This window comes from Podarcis bocagei, assembly GCF_964188305.1.
Source record: "Podarcis bocagei genome assembly, chromosome: 13".
Taxonomy (NCBI): Eukaryota; Metazoa; Chordata; class Lepidosauria; order Squamata; family Lacertidae; genus Podarcis; species Podarcis bocagei.
Window position 1 is genome coordinate 19,310,215 of NC_138138.1, and position 25,004 is coordinate 19,335,218.

The 25,004-nt window shown below is 47.4% G+C and overlaps 1 protein-coding gene and 1 long non-coding RNA gene across 3 annotated transcripts in view; one reads left to right on the plus strand and one right to left on the minus strand.

The window, feature by feature from the left end:
* Positions 1 to 9,677, minus strand: LOC308571464. The gene is made up of 3 exons (XR_014001462.1): positions 8,879 to 9,677; positions 7,438 to 7,991; positions 1 to 344 (listed from the first exon to the last, which is right to left on the minus strand). It is a non-coding gene; the product is annotated as an uncharacterized lncRNA (long non-coding RNA).
* The window catches only part of PRRG2 (proline rich and Gla domain 2), a 23,905-nt gene continuing 4,522 nt past the window's right edge, over positions 5,622 to 25,004 (plus strand). The window contains exons 1-5 of one of the 2 annotated variants that reach the window (XM_081166931.1): positions 5,622 to 5,930; positions 9,929 to 10,042; positions 13,938 to 14,101; positions 20,519 to 20,564; positions 21,915 to 22,050. In XM_081166931.1, coding sequence (XP_081023057.1) covers positions 9,937 to 10,042; positions 13,938 to 14,101; positions 20,519 to 20,564; positions 21,915 to 22,050 — 452 coding nt within the window. In that variant the 5' untranslated portion in view covers positions 5,622 to 5,930; positions 9,929 to 9,936. Of the gene's footprint in view, positions 5,931 to 9,735; positions 10,043 to 13,937; positions 14,102 to 20,518; positions 20,565 to 21,914; positions 22,051 to 25,004 lie in introns of those variants that run through there. The other variant, XM_081166932.1, reaches the window with a different exon arrangement.

Below are 25,004 nucleotides of genomic sequence, written 5' to 3' on the forward strand. Positions count from 1 at the left end.
GACAGCCTTCCGTCTTGATTATTTCTCCTGCAATTCTTAACTTAATATTGCCTTTACCTTTTCTAACAAATCATTTCTCCCTTTCCATTTTTACAATATTTCTTAAATTACTCCTCACAGAACTTTTTGTAGTCCTACAAACGTAATCTGATCATCACAAATACTTTTCAAATACTCAGTAAATTTAGTCCAGTCTTTGGTAAACCTCTGGTCCCGCCGGTCTCGGATTCTTCCTGTTAGTTTGTCTAATTCTGCGTAGTCCATCAAGTTCAACCTCCATTCTTCTAATGTTGGTAGTTCTTCTTGCTTCCATTTTTGGGCCAATAATATTCTTGCTGCTGTTACTGCATATAAAAACAACTTACAATCTTTCCTGTTTATATCGTTTCCAACAATACCTAAAAGGAATGCTTCCGGTTTTTTAATAAAAGTATCTTTCAACATTTTTTTCAACTCATTATATATCATCTCCCAGAAGCATTTCACCTTTTTACATTCCCACCACATATGATAAAATACTTTATACATTTTTGTTAACTTAACTGGCGTGATGTACCATCTATACATCATCTTCATCACGTTTTCTTTTAATGCATTACATGCAGTAAATCCTAAACCTTCTTCCCATAATTTGACCCAATCACTTAACTGAATATTATATCCTAAATCTTTTTCCCAATGAATCATAACTGATTTTACCTCCTCATCTTTCAAGTGCCATTCAGGCAGTAATTTATACATTTTTGACAGAATTTAAAAATCATTATTCAATATTTCTTGTTGAAACCTCGATTCTTTTTCACAGAAACCATTTTCTTTGATATCTTGTTTAAACACTTCATTCACCTGATAATAATGTAACCAATCATTAACATGCTCTTTCAATTCTTCGTATGGTTTCAGTTTCCATTTTCCTCCTTCTTTAATCCCCCCCCCCCATTTCTCAGAGTTTTTTAGGGAGGATGGCGGAGCTGAAGGAGGCAGATAGCAGCTGGAGGGCGGCTCCTCCGGAGGGGAAGAGGTGGAGGCTGGACGCAGCGCCTCCTGGCTCAGCTGGCCACGGCAGATGGAGGCTCCGAGCGCGGCGCTGTTTTGGCGCAGCATGGCGGTGGCGGGCAAGGGCGGCGAGCTGATGCCGGGAGGCACTGCATCCAGCCTCTGCCTCTTCCCTGGCACCCTCCAGAACTTGGCACCCTGGCACCTCGCGCCACTAGCCTCTATGGGTAAGACGCCCCTGAGTCGTTTAGTCGTGTCCGACTCTTCGTGACCCCATGGACCAGAGCACGCCAGGCACTCCTGTCTTCCACTGCCTCCCGTTATAGTACTTCTAAATAAACATGCATAACATAGGGGGGAAATATTACTTGCTTAAGGCATTTGTGTATATTTACGATATAAGAAGTGCAACCTGATCAATGGAAGGTTGATAATAAACCTTCAGTTGTATCTTTCCAAAGGAAACCAAACCTGATTAAGTGCTGTACAGTGGTACCTCGGGTTGCATACGCTTCAGGTTAAAGACGCTTCAGGTTACAGACTCCGCTAACCCAGAAATAGTGCTTCAGGTTAAGAACTTTGCTTCAGGATGAGAACAGAAATCGTGCTCCAACGGCGCGGCGGCAGCAGGAGGCCCCTTTAGCTAAAGTGGTGCTTCAGGTTAAGAACAGTTTCAGGTTAAGAACGGACCTCCAGAACGAATTAAGTTCTTAACCCGAGGTACCACTGTACTCCTGAAACTTAGTCCTGCTTAGAGATGTGGGATACCTTTAACAATATAAAGGGGGGCGGGGACAGGGGCAGAATGGTGTTGATGAAAGAAAGAAGAATGGCAGAAACAAAGTTACCCTTAGTCTAATTTATGCCTCTGTGCTGAGCTTCCATTGTGCAGCTAAACAGAGAGGTGTGTGCATGCATGGTTTTGTTGTGTGTTTTTAAATCAATTTTGCTTCACTTTAAACATGGATTAGGCATGCCTGTGAGTGTGAAAGGGGTGTAACTGTGGAAGAAAAGCATGAAAAGAACTTGGAATCTGGACGGGGGGGGGCAGGGAGGGGCAGATGCCGCTCCCTGCGCCTCCTTAAATCAATGAAAATCAATAAAAATACATAGCTAAAGTTCTTCCCAGCCCCCAACAAAAGGCCTTCCCCTGGCTTCGCCCATAACCCAGAGTATCAAATATCATTCCTTATTTGTGTGAATGACCCATTACAGAACTGTCATATCATTATATGTTGCCTTAAAACACAATTCAGTGGAATCAGCTGACACATTCTGCTGCAAGTCCTCATCAGGTGGTAGTTAGTAGTCAGAGATAACCGAGGTCGAGTGATGCACACAATTGTCTGAAACAGCCCTAAGTGTTATCTAATTTCAAAAATCAAACCTTGGCAGGGAGGTGCTATTCAAAAACACAGACAAAATACATTCCACTTATGTCTCAGCTCATGTTCCTGGCACTACAGACCTCAAGAGATTCTTGAACACTGAAAGCCTATAAGGAAGGACAATCCATTCCTATGGCTCACTGTCCCTATCCCCCCCCCCCCGGGCTAAAAGAACCCGGCTGATTGATTGAGCAATCAAAACTGGAAAGTGCTGGCGTTTCTAGACAAACAACTGTCACAGAAACACTATACACATCAGTAATACAGAAAAGCCACAAGCTGGATCCCTGCCAAAAAATAAGATTTCTCTCCACAGTGAAATATGCAGAATTAAGATCGGTGTACAGGTGTAATCAACACCAGCTTGCTGACAGAATACAGCTACCGGATTGTGAGTGATCTCTCCACCCAGACAATTAGAACAGCTGACAATGTAGATTGTTTTGATCGTTTGATCTGTGCCTCCCCATAACTGGCTGACACGAAAGTTTGGCGGGAACATGGAGATTCACAGCACGGTGAGAGCTGATTTGCTTAGTCAGCAATCTGAGATGCTTTGGTTAAGGGTGAGTAAATCTGTCCATTTTGGTATGTACTTCACTTTCCCAATCTTAAATTCAGTTCTTCACATTTCCACATTAGTTTGTGATTTATTGATGTTTGTTTAAAGTTCTCGTGAAAATTCGTCAGCATTTTAATGCTGATCCTAAAATACACGTTTTTGTATGCAGTTTTCCCTAAGAAGCACATTTTTGCAAAGTCATTTCCCCTACTGTAATGTATTTGTGTGTGTAATTTTCACTAATATATGCATTTTTATGCCCTAGTAGGTGCATGAATGAGGGACGCGGGTGGCACTGTGGGTTAAACCACAGAGTCTAGGACTTGCCAATCAGCAGGTCGGTGGTTCGAATCCCCGCCACAGGGTGAGCTCCTGTTGCTTGGTCCCTGCTCCTGCCAACCTAGCAGTTCGAAAGCGCATCAAAGTGCAAGTAGATAAATAGGTACTGCTCTGGCGGGAAGGTAAACGGCGTGCGCTGCTCTGGTTCGCCAGAAGCGGCTTAGTCATGCTGGCCACATGACGCGGAAACTGTACACTGGCTCCCTCAGCCAATAAAGCCAGAAGAGCACCACAACCCCAGAGTCATCCGCGACTGGACCTAATGGTCAGAGGCCCCTTTACCCTTTACCTACGTGCAAGAATAGTGCAAAGTGGTGGATTTATACTGGACCATCCACATATCATTCTGTTTTTGGAGTCGTTCTGTTATGCTTCTCCATTGCTACTGCACCAAACATTTAAAGTATGATCTTACCATTTGAAACAATCACGGCTACCCCAAAAAAACCCTGGGAAATATAGCTTGTTTAGGGTTCTTCAAGGTCTTAGTGCACCAAAGGAAGATGAGCAAAGCGAACCCAGAAGAGGTTCAGATATGCTTATTGGGGGCTGAAAGGTAAAATGGAAAGTGGGAGAGCTAAGTCTGGGTTCTTTTCCCTGCGTCATGGTACCTGCCTCTATGACACCAAAGTCAGATGTGGGGCAGGGTGGGGGGAATAAACCACAGCAAACATAAAGCTCAGCGATGTGAAAACCCTTGGTACCAAGCCTTGCTTGGTAAATAGACCGTACAGGAAACTGAAGAGCAATATTTGGTTTCAGCGACACAAACATGAGGAAGTGGAACTCATAATATGTATTATAGGTCAGGTTATGACCGTAACAGCTGTCTTGCTGAAAAAGAGTGAAACCGTGAGCAAAAGGGTAAGAAAAAAAAGCATGTCATCACAACAGGGAAGGGGCTTTTTCAAGTATTTTGACCACATGCTTGTCCTACTCGTAATGCAGTACTTTTAGCTTCTGTATCCAACTCGGCATCACCATAATTTACACATCCCCCCCCCAATTGTTTTAGGTGTATGTCCTCAGCTTGTCAGGGACGCAGGTGGCACTGTGGGTTAAACCGCAGAGCTTAGAACTTGCCAATCAGAAGGTCGGCGGTTCAAATCTCCACAATGGGGTGAGCTCCCGTTGCTCTGTCCCTGCTCCTGCCAACCTAGCAGTTCGAAAGCACGTCAAAGTGCAAGTAGATAAATAGGTACCACTCCGGCAGGAAGGTAAACGGCGTTTCCATGCACTGCTCTGGTTCGCCAGAAGCGGCTTAGTCATGCTGGCCACATGATCCAGAAACTATGCTGGCTCCCTCAGCCAATAAAGCGAGATGAGCGCTACAACCCCAGAGTCGGCCACGACTGGACCTAATGGTCAGGGGTCCCTTTACCTTTTACCTCAGCTTGTCAGTAATATGACTGTTGTATGCAACCCCGGTCTCCGAGCAGTGAGAGACTCCTCTGCTTACCCAGGGTTCCTGTTTCCTTGGAATGAAGGTCAGTGAAAACAGTGGTATCTTTAGGATATATTGTTCTGAGTGTGGGATAGAGGGGCTCATAGCAGGAACACCCCAATAGGTCTCGTACCTTGGAAGTCAAACGGAATCCGTTCCAGAAGTTCATTCGACTTCCAAAACGTTCGGAAGCTCCTGCAGCCAATCGGAAGCCGCGCCGGACATTCGGGTTCCAAAGAACGTTCGCAAACCGGAACGCTCACTTCCGGGTTTGCGGCGTTTGGGAGCCAAAACTTTTGGCTCACAAGGTGTTTGTCAACCAAGGTACGACTGTACACAATAAAAAGGATATATGGAGAAGGCCAAGAATCTCAAGCAAGGGAAGGGGAGGCACAAAACAGCATACGCAGAATACTGTACGATTTCTAGCCTCTGAACATTGCACTTCTTCCTTCATTTCAGCTCTCTTAAAAGATCCCCACACAGGCTTTGGATGTGATATATTATCAGCCTTAAGACCAACCACGCTTCTGATGGATCCTCGTAGAAAACGGACTGTGTGTGTACAACTGCTTGTGTGGCTTAGCTGTGCCTTTGCTTCAGGAAACCGGCCTCGAACAAAGAGAAAAATGGGAGGGCAGCCAGCTCACTTCACACCTCAGCCCTGGAACCTGTTTCTAAAGCCTCAGAACTTGTGCTGTATTAAACAAAGATGCCTTCACTTCCGAGTAAAGCGACGATTTCTATTATACCGTGAGGGCTGTGTATGCTTAGGCTCTCTCTGTAGAAGTGGCTAGACAAATTTACAAAGCAACACTCACAGAGGAATTCTGGCAATGGAATCTTTAGACTCCTCCTACGACCTGCTCTCCCCCCCCCCCCGCTTTACCTGTCTCTCCTCTGACCATGTGACCTTTGGACCCACCCACATTCACCTGGAGCTCTCCGGCAGCTCCTGATTCTCTCCAGGAGACCTCAGCTTTGTTCCGGAGAGTTTCTCCTTTGCACTGGACTGCCATGGACTGAGGCTATATGTCATTTATTCCCTTCCCTTCTAACCGTTGACACTGGGGTCGTCTTGCAGCTATTCCCATCTGACTTTCTACTGCAGGAGAGCAGAACGAGGGGCTCTTTGGGAACAGCCAGGTGCTTCCATCCAGGTCACCGGCGTACCTGTTTTCCACCTGCGATATCCGCACAGGTGAGTTGGCAGCACGCAGGCAGCTTGGAAACCAAGCTGGCTTAAAAAAAGAAAGGAAAAAAGGGTGCTTTGCTTTCCAAATGGGGTGTGATTTGTTTTGGTTTTTGTTCTGTGCCTCTGCGGTCCAATGAATTGCTACGTCTTCCTGGACCTGGATCTGAAACAGGAAAAATAACTTTTAGAGAGTTTTCACATTTCTGTAGCTCTTTTGATCAGAAGCCGGGGAGAAGCTTAGAGCTAGACAAAGGTAAATTCAGCATCAGCCTATAATAATGATTGTATGAAGACTCCATACAAATTACTCCAGACTTGAAAGAATCATCAGAATGCTTCAATAAACAGGATGCTGAATCTTTTTAGTCTTGTGTTGCTCTGACACAGGGTTTCCCAAACTTTGGTCCCCAGCTGCTTCTGGACTACAGTTCCTATCGTCCCTGACCACTGGTCCTACTAGCTAGGGGTGATGGAAGTTGTAGTCCAAAAAGAGTTGGAGACCCGAGTTTGGGAAACTGTGCTCTAACAGCACAATACTGCATGTCTAATCAGATGTGAGCCCCATTGTTTTCAAAGGAGCATACAGTACTTCCAGAAATATGTGCATGGGACTGCAGCCTAACCTGGTTTGTCTGAAAGGAAGTTATAGTCTCCCTGGGACAGTGTCTATCAGGGCTGCTTACCTGTGGCTTTGCAGGTACTTTTTGCAACTCCCATCAACGCTACCTAGGGTCCAATAGTCAAGGAGGGCAGGAGGTCACAGGTCAGCCATCCCTACTTGGGATTGTATTCTCTATGGTCACTCATCTGTACCATACCTTTAAAGCACTCTTATACCATTTTAACATTCATGAATCCTGGGAACTGTAGTTTGTTTAGGGTGCTGGGAATTGTAGCACTGTGATGATTAAGCCCAGCATCTTTTTGGGGAGATGCCATGACTGTGAAAGTGGTATAAATGTGCTTTAAATGTGTAGTGTGGATGTGACCGTAGTAGTTATTAATCTAAGGTAAAGGGACCCCTGACCATTAGGTCCAGTCGTGACCGACTCTGGGGTTGCGGCGCTCATCTTGCTTTATCAGCCGAGGGAGCCGGCATACAGCTTCCGGGTCATGTGGCCAGCATGACTAAGCCGCTTCTGGCGAACCAGAGCAGCGCACGGAAACGCCATTTACCTTCCCGCTGGAGCGGTACCTGTTTATCTCCTTGCACTTTGACGTGCTTTTGAATTGCTAGGTTGGCAGGAGCAGGGACTGAGCAACAGGAGCTCACTCTGTCGCGGGGATTTGAACCGCCGACCTTCTGCTCGGCAAGTCCTAAGCTCTGTGGTTTAACCCACAGCGCCACCCGCGTCCCTATTATTATTAATTCCGTTATTAATCTACGTCGCTGCTTATTGGAGTATAAACTCTCTAACCTAGAGGACTCATCCTCACAGCCCCACAGATTTTTTTAAAAATGGTAAAAGTTGGCAACCTGAGCAATATAGGAATGATAATAATACTCGCCTACCTTACAGGGTTGTTGTCAGGATTAGATGTTATGTGAAGCGCTCTGAAAAGACTATATGAATGTTAAGTATTATTCTACACGTGGCCCCTTAGCAAACATCCCCTAAAACTACAGTGCGGAAATTTGTTAACAGGAACGTTATTTGCTGATGCTCGAGTCTGTCTGACGCAAACCGTTGGGACTATATCCTTGGGCAGCAAGGGGAAGCGGCTGGTTTTCTTTCACTTTTGATTATGCTGTAAATAATTTCTAAAAACCCTAAGCACTCTTGTTTGCCAATAACTTCTGAAATCCTAAGCACTCTTTTTTGGAGGCAAGTCCGGGGTCAGTCCCTTCCTAAAGGCTTCCCAAGCCATCATTAGGGCAGTAATTATTTTTAAAGACTTAAAAAACAAAGCTGTGTGCAGTCTGATAATTACTTTACAACACTTATCTGTGACTTTGCAAAGGATCCTGGGAGGACACGCCTCTTGGATCGTGCAGAGCCTGGCACGACAGAGAGTGCCTTTCTGCCAGCCCGGAGGAGCAAGCCTTGCAGGGCGCAGTGGGATGACCTTTGGAGGAAATATGCACAAGTTCAGACTGCGAATGATTAACTTGCTTGATAAATGTAGGGGCAGAAAGCCAAGCTTGTGCCATTTCAAATGGTGGATTTCTGAGAACGACTGAGTAACAGCTCTGCCCTGTTCCCTTAAGGACTTCTCTTTAAGAATGGGCACGCAGGAGAGTGGCAATAGGGTTATTGTTTTGTTACACACTCCGGTTTCGGATTCCTCCTAAGGAGCATAATTACCACGCCTCCTGTGCTGTCTTGCTGGTCAGTTCCACTGACCACTCTTTCTCAAAGTAGACAGTACCCAAGGCCAGATATTTTGGTACCAGAGATAGAAAAACCCCACCTCCCCTCCCTCACTCCCCAGCAGTAAAAGCAACAATAATGAATCAATTTACTAACAGCTTGCTGCCTTTCCATGACACCCCAAATCAGCTGCCTGAGGCAGTTGCTTCGCCCTGCCTAATTGCTGGAGCGACTCTGTCTCTCCAGCTTTCTTGTTATATTGGGGGCAACTGCTGGGAACTTGATAAGAGCCCAATATAACAAGAAAGCTTATTTGAAGTTGTTGACTCCTCCGTCCATCTAAGGCTGCAAATCCTATGCACACAGACTTGGGAGCAAATTCTGTTCAACTCAGACTTTGGAGGAGTTACTTCTGAGTAAACAGAAGCAAGCAGGCATTGACATAAGGGGGCTTACTTCTGAGTGAACATGCTTAGGTTCACACTATAGTACAGGTTGTAAATGCCCTCAGAAGGAAAACCAGTATGGTGCAGTGGTTCACGTCTTGGACTAGGACCTCGGAGATACGAGTTCAAATCCCCACTCAGCCATGATGCTCACTGGGTGATCTTAGTTCAGTCATCATCTCTCAGCCTAACTTACCTCAGACACTATCCATTTAAAGCACATGGCTTCCCGCCCCCAAATATGGGAATTGTAGTTTATCCCTCACAGGGCTACAGTTCCCAGCACCATTAACAAACTAAGGTTCCCAAGATTCTGTGGAGGAAGCCATGTGTGGGTGGTGTTGTGAGGACAAAATGGGGAAAGAGCCTTGAGGTACCTGGAGAAAAGGCAGGATAGAAAAGTAATGAGAAATTCATAAATAAATTTCTGTATTCCAGCACATTTACAACTCCCGGCTTCTGAACCTGCTCCTGGTAAGCTTTCTTTTAACTGCAGTTTCATCTGCAGCAATTAGCAGGTATTAATGTTTAGCACCATGCTATGAAGTGCTTCGCCTGCTGATTTCTACAGATCAGACTTCTGTTAACAGGAACCGGGAGTAAGCCAGACCCAGTTGGGAATCCAATTTAAAATGGAAAATGATTAAAAAATAAAACCAATTACCTGGTCAGGCTCCTCGTTGGTAATGCTTTTTTAACCACCTGGCAGATTCCCTCTCCACAGGCCTGGCCCAAGATATTTAGCTGCCTGAGGCGAAGAAGGAACCCCCCCCTCTCTGTCAAAGTAGACAGTACCCAAGGCCAGATATTTTGGTACTACTGGCAGAAAAATCCCACCTCCCCTCCCTCATTCCCCAGCAGTAAAAGCAACAATAATGAATCAATTTACTAACAGCTTGCTGCCTTTCCATGACACCCTGAAATCAGCTGCCTGAGGCAGTTGCTTCGCCCTGCCTAATTGCTGGAGCGACTCTGTCTCTCCAGCTTTTTTGTTAATATTGTTAATATTGTTAATATTGGGCTCTTATCAAGTCCCCAGCAACTGTTTTCTCTGTGGGGAGGAACCAGTTGTATAATACCAGCAGTGTGTTGTGTCTAATGCCTGTGTTGTTGTTTTCTCATAAGTGAAGGCTGGCAGATAAGAGAGAGCTACTGTATCATGCGAATGGGTGGTGTTATCCCAGAATATATATTGGAGGACTCTCTTGAACCCAGATCTTTGGCACTGTCTCATGTCCTCCTTCAGGGCGCGTCATGTGGAGTCCTCCATGTCTTCTTTTGCTGTTTCAAGCCCTCAGCCACAGCTTTGCCGTTCCACTCCACAAGCAGCCGGAACACCAGCAGACTCTAGAGGATCAAGGTAAGTTGAGGGTTGGGGGACACACACACACACACACACACACACACACACACACACATCCTTGCCAGGACTGCCTGCATCTGTTTTCAAAAGGAATCGCACTGTGGGATAACGCAGAATCCATCTGCTTTTATTCTGGGAATGATGAATCCACTTTGTCGAGGAGCACATTTCAAGGGCAAAGATGCAACAGGGGTTGTGTGTGTGGACTAGGTGGAAAAAACCAAGAACTTGCTTTTCACCGATTGTAAAAGAAAATGTTGTGCGTGCAGAGTCTAAAGGAACAAAGAGCCTGGAGGTCACAGGTGACTTTTTAAGGTTATTTGAAGTGAGGAAAATGCCTACATAAGAGCTGTAAAGTAGAACGAGTTCCCCCTAAATAGGCCTTTCTTAAGCCTTCTTTATTGACGTTTGTACCTTCCTCCCAAGGGATGCGTGTGGCGCTGTGGGTTAAACCACAGAGCCTAGGACTTGCCGATCAGAAAGTTGGCGGTTCGAATCCCCGCGACGTTGCTTGGTCCCTGCTCCTGCCAACCTAGCAGTTCGAAAGCACATCAAAGTGCAAGTAGATAAATAGATACCGCTCCGGCGGGAAGGTAAACGGTGTTTCCGTGCGCTGCTCTGGTTCTCCAGAAGCGGCTTAGTCATGCTGGCCACATGACCCGGAAGCTGTACACCAGCTCCCTCGGCCAATAAAGCAAGATGAGCGCTGCAACCCCCGAGTCGGCCACGACTGGACCTAATGGTCAGGGGTCCCTTTACCTTTACCTTCCTACTGGCAGCTAGGATATTATGCAAGGATCTTTTCATCCCAGCCACCCATGTCTCCCCACCCCAGAAACTCTATGATTAGGCTTTGGGCTTAGCCAAAGTCCTGCACTGAGCTTCATGGCTAAGTGAGGATTTGAACCCCTTTCTCCAGCACTTTAACCACTGCACATCACCACTAGCTCTCTTACTGTCTTTAAGAAATCTACGTCCAGCCAATGAGAGGTTTGTCCCACTGGCTGTGGTAGCAATGTGAAGCCCAAGCTCCCTGCACTGCCCCTCTCATTCCTAAACACAGACGTCACAGCAAGCAAATAGCCAGCGAGTGCATTGGACCCTTGCGGAACCACATTCCACATTTTCCAATGAATACAATATATGGGGGGTGGGGAGCATCTCATTTCCTCAAACTGTGTGCAATAAGCTTTTGAGTTCTAATGAAGGGTCATTCAACCAGGAAGTGAAGGCATGTGACTGTGAGCAACGAAAAAAAGCAACAATGCCTCATGCATAGTGTCTAAAACAGCTCACCTGGAAAGGTTGGGAAAGTATCAAAGCAAGCAGTGACATTTGAAGAAAGGAGAAGGACCTGATGGGTGCAGCTGTCGGCTCCCAGGCCTTTTGGACCTCCCAGAAGCCTCTACTATACCTGCAAAATCCCGTATTTTTCTCTCGATAACACGCACCTGACCATAACACGCACACAGTTTTTAGAGGAAAACAAGAAAAAAAAATCTGAATAAAAGAGTGGATGTATAATTTTTGTGCTTCATGCTGTGGCCACAGACATGTGATTTGACGGTGAGTTTGGGGTAGCCCAATGCAAAGATCCTGAGGATCCATGTGGATCCATGCTTTGTAACCACGTTTTAAGTGGGGAGGGAAGAAAAAACACAGAAGGGACAAGGAGCAGGAGAGGGGTGTGCGGAGAAGCAGCTGGCTAACAATGCAGGAGAAGGGTTTAATGGGAGGGAGGAAAGGAAGGCAAAAGTTTCCTCCCACCCCCCCAAGCCAGCCCCCTCTCTCTCTCTCTCTCTCTCTCTCTCTCTCTCTCTCTCCCCCACCTGCATGTTTTCCGGCTGCCTGCGAGTCCATAGAATGCTGGACGAAGCAGCAGCACTGGAGCACGGAGAGGAGGAGGTGGTGGCTGTCGGCTGCGCTCCTAGCCGACGGAACCTGAGCCGATGCGCGCAGTGTGACTAGGAAGGAATTAGAAGGAAGGACGTGATCCTGTTTGCCAGGAGGGCAGGGGATTTCCCTGCTCTTTGTTGCGTTTGAGCAAACACAGCAACCGAAAACAGGAGAGGGTGGGCAGTAAGACCCTGAGGCAGAATGCAGGAAAGCAGCAACCTCCTCTCTTTAGCCTTCCCTCCTCCGCGCGATCTGATTTTTGCCCCTGTACTCGGGCCAGTCGGCTCCAGGGACCACAAATTCGCTCAATAACACGCACAGACATTTCCCCTTACTTTTTAGGAGAAAAAATGTGAGTGTTATAGAGAGAAAAATACGGTAAATGTTGCCATTCTCAGTCCTCTTCATATGCAACGTCCCCTAAAGGGTGGAAGTTGTATGCTAACTGGCTGGGGTTGACAGGAGTTGTCGTCAAAAACATCTCGAGGGCACCATGTTGGCAAAGGCTGGTGTATGTGAAAATAAGTGAGGACTTCAGCGTGACACACCCAAGAATACTGGGAGCTGGAGTTTGCTAAGGGTGCTGAGAGTTGTTAGGAGACCCTAGTCCCCCCTCCCCGAATTCCCTGGGAAGAGGGATTGGCTGTTAAACCACTCTGGGAACTGCAGAGGGGAATGTGAGTCTCCCATACCACCCAACTTTTTACTACGTAAAATCGGGGTGAGAGCAGGGGCGCGGACTTATAAAAAATATTGGGGGGGCCCCCCGGGAAAGCTCATGAATAATAAATAAGCTCATGAATACGCAGATAAAGTGGCGCCGCCTCCTCGTGAGCGAATAGGGGAGAGCGTGCTGCGCCTATTAATCAGCTCCGAAGGAAATTGGGTGGAGCTTTTGCTCGGGAGGGAGGGCAGGAGGCATGCAGCCCGACCCTGTGCATTTTGGGCTGGGGGAGGGGCAGCGGCGGCGCTCTGCTGGAGGGACACCCGAGATTATTGGGGGGGCGGAGCCCCCCAAACGAATTTTTGAGGGGGCTCGGGCCCCCTCAGGCCCCATGGAGTCGGCGCCTATGGGTGAGAGTGTGATTTTGTGGCACCCCCAACGGCCACTGAGATCTCATACGAATGTCCCATTTTTGCCGGGGCAACTTGGAAGGCATGGGCTCCTAACAAGTGTCTTTCCTTGACAAATTACAGTCCCTAGAATTCTGTAGGGGAGCAGTCTAGCCTGGAGGGCACAGCACAGGGCAGAGGGCACGCACAGGGTCAAAGGTTCCCCACATCTGCTGTAGCAACAACTCCCCTTTCTTTGAGAGAACAAATGACTCTTGGGCCTAGGACAGTGGTGGCGAACCTATGGCATGCGTGCCAGAGGGGGCACTCAGAGCCCTCTCTGTGGGCATGCGCGCCGTTGCCCCAGCAGGGCCATAGCTAGAGGGTGAAACGGGTGCTCCAGGGCTGCAGGAGGCTCCTGGCCGCTTCTAGCATGGTCCCAGCGCTGCTAGGGTACCATTTTCACCCTCGGGCCACGCTGGGGGGAGGAGGAGAGGAGGGCTCGTGTTGGGAAACTGCTGCTCTGTCCAGGCCTCAACTTTTGATGCGCCAGGGCCTCCCGCCAGTTTGTCGTTCCTACTCGAGAGTAAGCCACCTGGAGTTCAGCAAGGTTAGACAAATTATCAGCATGCGTACAACAGCAAAAATCACATTACTTGTTCAAAAGCATGCCAAATGCAAACTTTTACCTTTTTTTAAAAAAAGTTGTTTGTATCATTGAAAGCTCTGTTATTGTGTTTTTTTCTTTTAAGACAAAAGATGTTAATGTATTTTTTTTCTAAACTAAAACCTCAGTATTCAGTTTAAATTGCTGTGTTGGCACTTTGTGATAAGTGGGTTTTGGGTTGCAGTTTGGGCGGTCTCTAAAAAGTTCACATCACTATCCTAGGACATCTTGCCTTCTCTAAACTCCGGGATAATATCTTATGGTTTCTATTCTCAGTGATCCTGGATGACTCTACTGCACATCGATTCCTGAGCCGTAAGCCTCTTTATAACCACTGGGATTTTGAGCTGTTCACGCCAGGCAACTTGCAGCGTGAATGCATAGAGGAAGTTTGCAACTACGAAGAAATGCGCGAAGTCTTTGAGGATGACTTCCAAACAGCTGAGTATGGGGAAAACCTTGGGCTTGGGAGCATCATAGCATCTAGCATAGAGATTTTGAAACTGTGTTCTGCTGCACTTCTAGGTAGTCGCAAAAAAACACACCCAGAATTATAGAGGGGGAAATGATTCAGGGCCAACAGGGATAAATGCCAAATTAAAATCTGATGCAGCTGTCTGTACCTGCTGAGCGAAAGGAGAACCTAGCAACACCTGCCTGCTACATAGCAACGTGTCTTCATGACTGCACCAGGGCGACTAGAGTAAAACTGGAGTTTTAATTTGATAGCCTTTCTAGCAACCTGCCAAAGGGCTATAATGTCAGGAATGTGCTTAGCAAAGTAGAAGCAAGTCAAAATACAGTAGTTGTCTGCCATCGTACAACAAACGTAAAGGCTTACTAAGGTAGTGGACGGGTTGCAGAGGGGGAGAGAGAGAGCATTCGAAAACCAGGACCTCTGCTTTTCCGGGAAGAGATTAAATAAATTAATAGCAAGAGGGTTGTTGTTTATACAGACATGGGGGTGGGGGTAAAACCTAATTGCTAAGCTCTCTAGGAAGGAGTTTAATATTGGCGGCAGACCAATTCTGCCCCCCCCCCATGCTAAAAAGGTAAAGGGACCCCTGACCATTAGGTCCAGTCGTGGCCGACTCTGGGGTTGCAGCGCTCATCTCGCTTTATTGGCTGAGGGAGCCGGCGTAAAGCTTCTGGGTCATGTGGCCAGCATGACTAAGCCGCTTCTGGCGAACCAGAGCAGTGCACGGAAACACCGTTTACCTTCCCGCAGGAGCAGTACCTATTTATCTACTTGCACTCTTTACGTGCTTTCGAACTGCTAGGTTGGCAGGAGCAGGGACCAAGCAACGGGAGCTTACCCCGTCGCGGGGATTTGAACCGCCGACCTTCTGATCGGCAAGTCCTAGGCTCTGTGGTTTAACCTACAGCGCCACCGCGTCCCTCCCCCCCACGCTAGGCCCAACATTTTATATTAAAAAAATAATAAACCACACTGACTGCACTGCATATTTAAAATATTATTTCCTGCCATCATCTGTGCACCTAGATTTATGAAGTTGAAAACTGAAAGGGCGGAAGCAGACAAAAAGCAGCTCTGAGTCATGCTTTACCTGCTGTACATTTGGAAACTGAAATTATGATTGATGTAAACTGAGGATGAGGAAAGTTGTGGTTCTGTGTTGCATTCAATGTGTGTGCAGGGTCCTCATACATGAAGAGGGGACAAGATTCCACGCTTCCCTTAGAAGGCAATAAAGCCCTGGTGCTTCAGAGCCAAGGAAAACCAGGGAACATCGTTTGTCATGAACTACCGTGCTCCATGTCAGGACTCGTCTAGGGAATTTGGAGCAGGTAGATTCCTAGCATAGTAAAAGAGCCACGTGCAAACAGGCCTCAGGCTTCCTATTACAGAGCTATGTCCTGGTCTCTGGATGGTTCAGGGCAGGCAGGGAGTGAAACCAGCAGCAGCCAGAGATGGATTGCTGAAATAAATCCGTGACTAGGCTGGGGCTTGTTTGCATCTCAGTTTCCTGGGGGGAGAGCGATAAGGGCTGCATCAAATTGGGAAATCAGTGTGTGTGAGATCAGTTTAAACACCACCCTATTCTGAACTGTGAAGGTGATTCAAGATGACGTGTGTGTGTGTGTGTGTGTATTTGTGTGGTTTCTGGGATATCTTCTTCTTTGTATATTTAGATTTTGTGTCTCTTCCTATCTTGACAGGCTATGCAGTTTCCAACGTTTCCATGTAACTAAACGCAAGAGAAGCCAAAGTAGATTCTTGGCAGAAACTGCCCAATATTATTTCTCCCTTCTCTCTAAATACACTCTCTCCTGTATCCAAGGCCTTTCATCCCCTTCTTTGCCATCCACACCAGGAGATCCTTCTCCTTTCCTCAGTCCCTGTGTTCTCCCACAGTGGAGACTAGTCCATTGCCAATCTCATCCAGCCCTCAGCTTAGACCCCCACCTGCCTGCTTGCTTGCTTGCAACCAGTCCAGGGGCTGGCCCTGGCTGTCAGTTTTCTCCTCCATCATCTCAGTGTTTCCCTTGCACAGCTCGGCAGGGAGGTGGAAGACGACAAAAATGAGAAATAGTTGGCTCTCAGTGGCTCTAGCGCCACCTAGAGTTGGCCTCCCTGCCTTCAGACCCACCAGTCCTAAATAGGCACCAGCCGCCACTGTTCCCCCAAGCTTATGCCCTCTGCTCTCATTGGTTGAGAGCATTTCTCTAGTAAGTGCATCCCTTTAGTCTGGTGATGAGGACTGGTCCTCCAGAGATTGGGCTTCATTTGCCATGATCCCTGACCATTGGTCATGCCGGCTGGGGCTGATGAGAGTTGCAATCTGACAACATCTGGAGGGCCACAGGTTCCCAGTCCTTCTTTGCACCAGTCCCCTTAAATCCCCAAATACTGAATTGAATGTATGAATGCTCCAACACATGCCACCGTGGCAGGTCGCCAGCGCTTGAACTGGCTCAGTTAATACAGTGGTGCCTCGGGTTACATACGCTTCAGGTTACATACGCTTCAGGTTACACACTCCGCTAACCCAGAAATACTGCTTCAGGTTAAGAACTTTGCTTCAGGATGAGAACAGAAATTGTGCTCCGGCGGCACGGCGGTAGCAGGAGGCCCCATTAGTTAAAGTGGTGCTTCAGGTTAAGAACAGTTTCAGGTTAAGTATGGACCTCCGAAACGAATTAAGTACTTAACCCGAGGTACCACTGTACTTAGAATTTGTTTTCTGGGTTTCTGTGTGGAAGCATTTGCAGGACCAGAATTAATTGGGGAAACTGCTATTTATAAAGATAACGTGTGCACCCTTGTGCACTTTTTCAAGTTTTTTTGCTGGTGCTGCGAGGGCATAGACACAGACAATAGAACTGGCTTATTCGCGCCTTATCTTTGTGTCAGCTAGCATTATCTCGAGGAAGCGCTGTGTTGTTTTCTCTGTAGCATTCATGTTTATTGACATCTTACATCTTTATTTCACACCAGCCCGTTCTTAAATGCAGAGTACTACTTCATGGTAATCGAGATTCAGAACCCTTGTAGCCCAAGGTGATTTGTTTGTAGTTTAGAAACCAGAAGAACCGCAAATAACGTGTAACCTTCCTTTACTGTAGTCAAGAGGTTAGTTATCGCAGTATTCGCCCTTGATAGTGGAAGACCTAAACAGCCCTAGAGGGGCGAGTCTGTTGCAGCAATTGAGGCGGTGGTTTCCTGTCCCGCTGCAGGTGCTAATTAGCTGAGCAATGCTAAGCTGATTGTGTTAATCGACAATTACTGCTGTTGTAAATGGCGGCTGAACTGGTTTCGCTTATATTTCAGCTTTAATTGAATTGTCACAGTCTCCACCTTCTGCATTTCATTACAATCTGCCTCTACTGCCTATGTCTCTCCCCGCCCCCCTTTTAAACCTGTGCATTTTTGTCTGCCACCAAAGCTCATGCCACAATAAACTGGTCCGTTTTAACACCACTTCCCATACAACGCTAGGGATATGTAAGCTCTTTCATGCTCCCCCTCCTTTGCTTTTTTAAAAAATGGATGTGCTCAGGGGTTGTTGTCATTGCCCACCGTTTTGAAATATTGGGCCTTTCTGTAATTGCCATTTATAGTGGAATAGCCATTGTTTGCTCTGATGTTTTGAAGAGTGCGTTTGTTTGCGGCACCCGACTTTCTTCCTCATGGTACAGTGGTACCTCGGGTTAAGTACTTAATTCATTCCGGAGGTCCGTTCTTAACCTGAAACTGTTCTTAACCTGAAGCACCACTTTAGCTAATGGGGCCTCCTGCTGCTGCCAAGCCGCCGGAGCACGATTTCTGTTCTCATCCTGAAGCAAAGTTCTTAACCCGAGGTAATATTTCTGGGTTAGTGGAGTCTGTAACCTGAAGCGTATGTAACCTGAAGCATATGTAACCCGAGGTACCACTGTATCTCCATTTTCCTCCCCCTGTCCAAATCCCTCAGCTAATTTCCCTTTCCTTCCTGCTCTGTTGGTCATTCTGTTGCCTACCTGGATCTTGAAAAGCATACAGTGGTACCTCGGGTTAAGAACTTAATTCGTTCCAGAGGTCCGTTCTTAACCTGAAACTGTTCTTAACCTGAAGCACCAGTTTAGCTAATAGGGCCTCCCGCTGCTGCTGCACCGCCACTGCACGATTTCTGTTCTCATCCTGAAGCAAAGTTCTTAACCCGAGGTACTATTTCTGGGTTAGCGGAGTCTGTAACCTGAAGTGTCTGTAACCTGAAGCGTATGTAACCTGTATAGCGCTAAAAGAGGAAGTGGGAAAGTATTGTTCTTCAAACTTCCTCCTCCAGCTCTCAGTACTTTTCAAGAAGGGGATAGAAAGTAGCTATCTTTACCACCTCATGATGAAGGGGACAGTGAGCGGAGGGGAGGTACAGGCAGTGGCGTAGCGTGGGTTGTCAGCACCCGGGGCAAGGCAAGTAATTTGCACACCCTAACCCGTGGATTTTAGCACTTGAGTCTCTTCCACTAGATTAGCGCGCCTCCCCCCCATATGTTGCGCCCGGTGCGGCCGCCCCCCCCCTGCACCCCCCACGCTACACCACTGGGTACAGGGGCTTTGTGGGCTCTGGATGTGGCATTGTGTGCACAGACACCATGTTGACAACATCAGCATTGAATTCTGCAGAAGGGTGAATGCCAGGAGGTGCCACTTTCCCCAGCGCTGCACCTTGGCAGAAGCTGTTCCTGCTTTAATCCTTCTCCAGCATATTGGACACAGCTGGCAGCCGCCCTATCCCTTACTAATATGACAAATCTCCCAAGTAATTGCAAGCAGAGGTTTGGGCTGTGCAGTTTTGCATGTCCGCAGGATTGCATGGCACAGTTTCTTATGTGCTCGCAGCCAGTTCAGAATTTGGACTGGTTTCAGCTCCTGACTCAGAGAGAGGCAACGCCTTTCGTATTAAAATTAACTTGTTGCATACACAGTTTAAAATATTTACGGTTCCTTCAGCTAAACATATCTGCCGAGATTTGACTTCTAAGGACAGGGGTTAAGTTAGCCTGTTGTTTGTGGCCAAGAATGCCAAGAGTCTTGTAGCAAAGATTAATTTAGTGCAAAAGGAACTTCGTTAGCCGATTTCATGATATGAGGTTGTCTCCCCTCTTCCTTTTATAAAGGACTTTCTTTTGTGATAGACTGATGCCCTCTAGAGTGCATATTGCAAACAACAAGTGTGGAAATAAGGCAGCATTGCTGGAGAAGCAGTCTTAGGCTGTGTGCACACCAGGGTGTCATTGCACATGTGGGTGGCACAGATGCCATGTTTCTGTGTGTGCTTCAGTCCACACCCAAGCCGGTTCCATTTAAACCTTGACTAGCAGGCAGTGGGGATGCAGCTGGCACTGTGGGTTAAACCACAGAGCCTATGGCTTGCCGATCAGAAGGTTGGCGGTTCGAATCCCCGCCACGGGGTGAGCTCCTGTTGCTCGGTCCCAGCTCCTGCCAACCTAGCAGTTCGAAAGCACATCAAAGTGCAAGTAGATAAATAGGTATCGCTCTGGCGGGAAGGTACACGGCGTTTCCGTGTGCTGCTCTGGTTCGTCAGAGGTGGCTTAGTCATGCTGGCCACATGACCTGGAAGCTATACGCCGGCTCCCTCGGCCAATAAAGCGAGATGAGCACCGCAACCCCAGAGTCGTCCGTGACTGGACCTAACGGTCAGGGGTCCCTTTACCTTTGGCAGGCAATAACTGATTGAGTGTATTCACTCTGTTCATTATGGAAACCTGAAGTCTGTTGTTGGCGTGTGCACGAGTATTTGCTTACCTGTAAGTGCATGCACCTGTAAGGGGGGGGGATTCATTTTGCGGTGGAACGGTGAAATAGTGACCTATACCCAAAGCCAAATTGTCAAGCACGTTTCACAATGGGCAAAATGGCCATTTATTTATTTAGTCAGAAAGGCGTGTTTTCCAATTTACCAGATTTGTGCAAAACAACACTTTCAAAAATAAGTACGCGTTTGTTGTGTCGCACCTGGCCTTGCCAGGTAAGGAGCCAGCAGCCCACCAAGAAGGGCCTCACCAGGGCAAAAGACGGACCCTCCCACAGCTACACTTCCCAGAATTCCCTGGGGAGAGGAATTGGTTGTAAAATGACTCTGGGAGTTGTAGCTGTGTAAGGGGAATAGGCGTTTCCAAAATCACTCAGCACCCTTAACAAACTACAATTCCCAGGATCCTTGGGGAGAAGCCATGAATGTTTAAAGTGGCGTGATATTGCTTTAAATGTATAGTGCAGATAGCATCCAATGGTTACCACCACCAGAACTCGGGACGTGGATTTCAAAATGGCAGGAAGGCTGTTATTTGCTATCATGCCATGTTAACCTCCCTTTTTTTTGTTCTCTCTTCAGAAAATGTTTTGGGATATCTATGAACACAACGGGAAAGGAGACTCAAGTGAGTAAGGGTAGAAAATGGCAGTGGGAAATTCCCAGGCATCCCTCTTACATTGTGAGTCAGCTAATGACAGAAGGAAACAAACTCCTGTTCAGTTTCCCAGAGGTTCATCCTTGAGGAGCAAACAGGCCACAAACACCCACGCGCATAATTTATTTTGCCCAATGTGGGGCTCAAACCCACAACCCTGAGGTTAAAAATCTCATGCTCTACCAACTGAGCTATCCCAGGCCAAATTTCAGTAGGGGAAAGCAAGAGCAGACTTTGGCACTTGCGCCAGGGGCTTACTCTGAGCTGAGGGGTGTCAACAGGGCTTTCAAGGCCCAGTACACTCTGCGGATTGGGCCCTCTGCAAAATAAGTTGGTGGGCTCTCATTGCCACTGTGTTTTGCAGCACCCCCAGCTGTCCTACAAGGAAAATACAAAGCATGTTATACTCCATTTTAAAAGGGGGATCAAAAGGGTCTAGTGAACATTTGGTTCTCCGTGTGTCCAAGGCTTCCTCTTGTTGCTGCTTTATTTTTCCAGTTGTTTCTAGTTCGCATTCTGTTCCTTACAGTTCAACTTATTTTACAGTAGTTTTTTGAACTTTTTATCCTTAAGCATCAGCTCTCCACCTGCCAAATCCTGCATGTACAATATTTTACCATTTGCAATTTCCAGTCCCTTTTTCCTTAAACAAACAAACAAACACCCTGTTTAGGGGTACTCTCATTCTGACTCAAGAAAATCACCATTTTATAGTTCAAATCAGGGAAAGTAAATGCAGTAAATGGACAAAAGTACAAAGATGCACAAAATGTTCAGGGGTACGCGTACCCCCAGAAAAAAAGCACTGGCAATATCTACAAGTGAGTGCAAGGAATTTATTTTAGAAATGATTATTGCTGATTTATTGTGGATTTGATAGTTTGTGATTATCAAATCCACAATAAATCAGCAATAATCATTTCTAAAACAAATTCCTTTCCTTCCTCCTACATGTGTGAAAAAGCCCAATAGTTCACTTTTACTAGGTGTTTTCCCTTTTCTTATCTGCACAGGCCACTCTGCCAAAGATCCTGCCCAGAACTCTTATTAAATTCCCAGCCAAAATATCTCCTGTTGTTGTCCCTTCTAAAAAAGGAATTCCAAGGACGACCTTCTGCCTCAGTGTTTTCCCACGGCTGCTTCACAAGCAGCCCATAATAGCAAGGGAGGGCAGATTGTACTTCCTGGAGAAAAGACAACTTTGATATCTCTGAAGCCCCTCTGAATCAGGGTGGCAGTGCTCACAACAGGGCTCCTATTAGAGCAATTTGCGGAGGCGGACACTAGATATCTCTACTAATCTTCCCTCAATCTCTCCAGCTTCCACAGTAAGACCTGGTGTTGACGTGGCTGGCCTGGTGGCTGGCCTCGTAGGAGCGTTGGTGTCTGCAGTCATGTTTGTGATTGTGGCCATGTATTGCATCAAATACCGGAATACGCAGAGGAGCCGTTCCAGGTACGGATCAGGGTCTAAGGATGGGTGCTCTGGGGGCATGCATGCATGGAAATGAGAAGCAGTTTCAGGCAGCTTTCAAAATCAGGAGGTCCAAGTCGGGGTCAGCAAGAATGATGCAGGGCTCCATTGTCAGGGAAGTTAACTCTTTATTCAAGGAGGTAAAGGTAAAGGGACCCCTGACCATTAGGTCCAGTCGTGACCGACTCTGGGGTTGTGGCGCTCATCTCGCTTTATTGGCCAAGGGAGCCGGCGTACAGCTTCCGGGTCATGTGGCCAGCATGACCAAGTCGCTTCTGGCGAACCAGAGCAGCGCACGGAAACGCAGTTTACCTTCCCGCCAGAGTGGTACCTATTTATCTACTTGCACTTTGATGTGCTTTCGAACTGCTAGGTTGGCAGGAGCAGGGACCGAGCAATGGGAGCTCACCCCATGGCGGGGATTCGAACCGCCGACCTTCTGATCAGCAAGTCCTAGGCTTTGTGGTTTAACCCACAGTGCCACCCGCGTCCCTCCTTTATTCAAGGAAACAGCATACAAATCAGCAGCAGTTCTCAGTAGGTCTTGCCCCTGTGGAGCAGTTGCCAGGACTGAAGGTCCCTGCCTTCTGCCCCTTCTAAGGCTCCTCTCCTGGATGTTTCCCAAGCAGTCTCAAATGGTGTCTGTGTACCTGTGGTCTCTGTTCTTCTCTCCTTATTATCCTGCACGTTCTTGGAGACCACAGTGGAAGAGAGCTTGTTGCAACAATAATATAATAATAATTTATTATTTATACACCACCCATCTGGCTGAGTTTCCCCAGCCACTCTGGGCGGCTCCCAATCGAGTTAAAAACAATTCAGTATTAAATATTAAAAACTTCCCTAAACAGGGCTGCCTTCCGATGTCTTTTAAAGATGGGATAGCTGCTTATTTCCTTGACATCTGATGGGAGGACGTTCCACAGGGCGGGCGCCACTACCGAGAAGGCCCTCTGTCTGGTTCCCTGTAACCTCACTTCTCGCAATGAGGGAACCGCCAGAAGGCCCTCGGAGCTGGATCTCAGTGTCTGGGCTGAACGATGGGGGTGGAGTGGGAGACTCCCTAGATTCTTCAGCAGCCTGACCTCCCTCTTCTGCTTCAGCCTCAGAGTCCGAACTGTTCCCTGACACAGGTTCTTTCTGCTCCCAAACCCTCTTGTCCCTTCAGCATCCAGCCCCTCCTCACAATCTTCTCCCTCTGACCTCTCCTCAAGTGTCCCACTACCAATCCCCTAGCTCTGAGCCTTCCTCCTCTGGAGTTTCCCTTGGGTCCCTGCTGGTGCCTCCCATCGCTCCTCTTCAGCCAGCCAGTCCCTGACAATCCTTAAGTGGATCTCCCACAGTTGATCACACTCCAGTGGGTGCCCTTGACATTGGGGTCCCAGCTCCAGGAGGTACAGGCATACCTTGGAAGTCAAATGGAATCCGTTCCAGAAGTCCATTCCAAAATGTTCAGGAACCAAAGCGCGGCTTCGGATTGGCTGCAGGAAGCTCCTGCAGCCAATCGGAAGCCCCGTCAGACATTTGGGTTCCGAAGAACGTTCACAAACCGAACACCCACTCCCAGGCTTATGGCGTTCGGGAGCCAAAATGTCCGAGAACCAAGGCATTTGCGATCCAAGGTACAACTGTATAAGCCTCTTAGCAAAACATTCGCCAACAAGGGCAGGATTGCAACTGCCGTGGAATCCAAACAAGCCAAGGTCAAGCGGAGAAGATCAGCCTAGGTCTAGAGCCCAAGGTCAAACAACAGCCCAAAGTCAATATCACAAGCAGGTCAGGCAAACTACCTGCACAAGGATGCAGAGACTTGTATTGTTCACAGCTAGCAGAGGCCTCCCAGACCACAACCCTTCCCTGCCACACTGGGCTCCTTTGGGAAGAAGGATGGGATATAAATTCAGCAGCCAGGTTGCTCACTGGAGCAAGACGGTTTGAGCATATTACACCAGTCCTGTTTCGACTGCACTGGCTACTAATTAGTTTCTGGGCCCAATTCAAAGTGCTGTTTTTGACCTATAAAGCCTTAAACAGCTCAGGACCGCAATACCTCAAGGACCGCCTCTTTCCATATGAACCTACCCAGACCCTGAGATCATCTTCTGTAGCCCTCCTTTGTGTGCCTCCTCCTTGAGAGGTCCGGAGGGTGGCAACACAAGAACGGGGCCTTCTCTGCAGTGGCTCCCTGTCTGTGGAATGCTCTCCTCAGGGAAGTTTGCCTGGCGCCTTCATTATACACCTTTAGGCGCCAGGAAAAATGTTCCTTTTTAACCAGGCCTTTGACTGATCAGATTTACATCCTAGGCCCTTTTAAAATGTGGGTGTTTTGGAGGGGAGGGGTTATTGGCTTGTTTTTATTTTTATTTTGGATTTTGTGGTTTTATATTTTGATTTTATTCTGTAAACCGCCCTGAGACCTGTGCCTATAGGGCGGTATTAAATAAATAAATAAATAATTTTAAATTACCGTATTTTTTGCTCTATAAGACTCACTTTTTCCCTCCTAAAAAGTAAGGGGAAATGTGTGTGCGTCTTGTGGAGCGAATGCAGGCTGCGCAGCTATCCCAGGAGCCAGAACAGCAAGAGGGATTGCTGCTTTCACTGTGCAGCAATCCCTCTTGCTGTTCTGGCTTCTGAGATTCAGAATATTTTTTTTCTTGTTTTCCTCCTCCAAAAACTAGGTGCGTCTTGTGGTCTGGTGCGTCTTATAGAGCGAAAAATACGGTAATTCCATCTGGTATGCTGGCTGAGACCCTACCTGCCTGCCCACTGTCTTGCCAGGGTGGTGCATGCTCTGGTTATCTCCCACTTAGACTATTGCAATGCACTTTACGTGGGGCTACCTTTGAATGTGACTCGGAAACTACAACTAATCCAGAATGCAGCTGCTAGATTGGTGGATGTGCACAGCCGCCAGGACCATATAACACTGGACT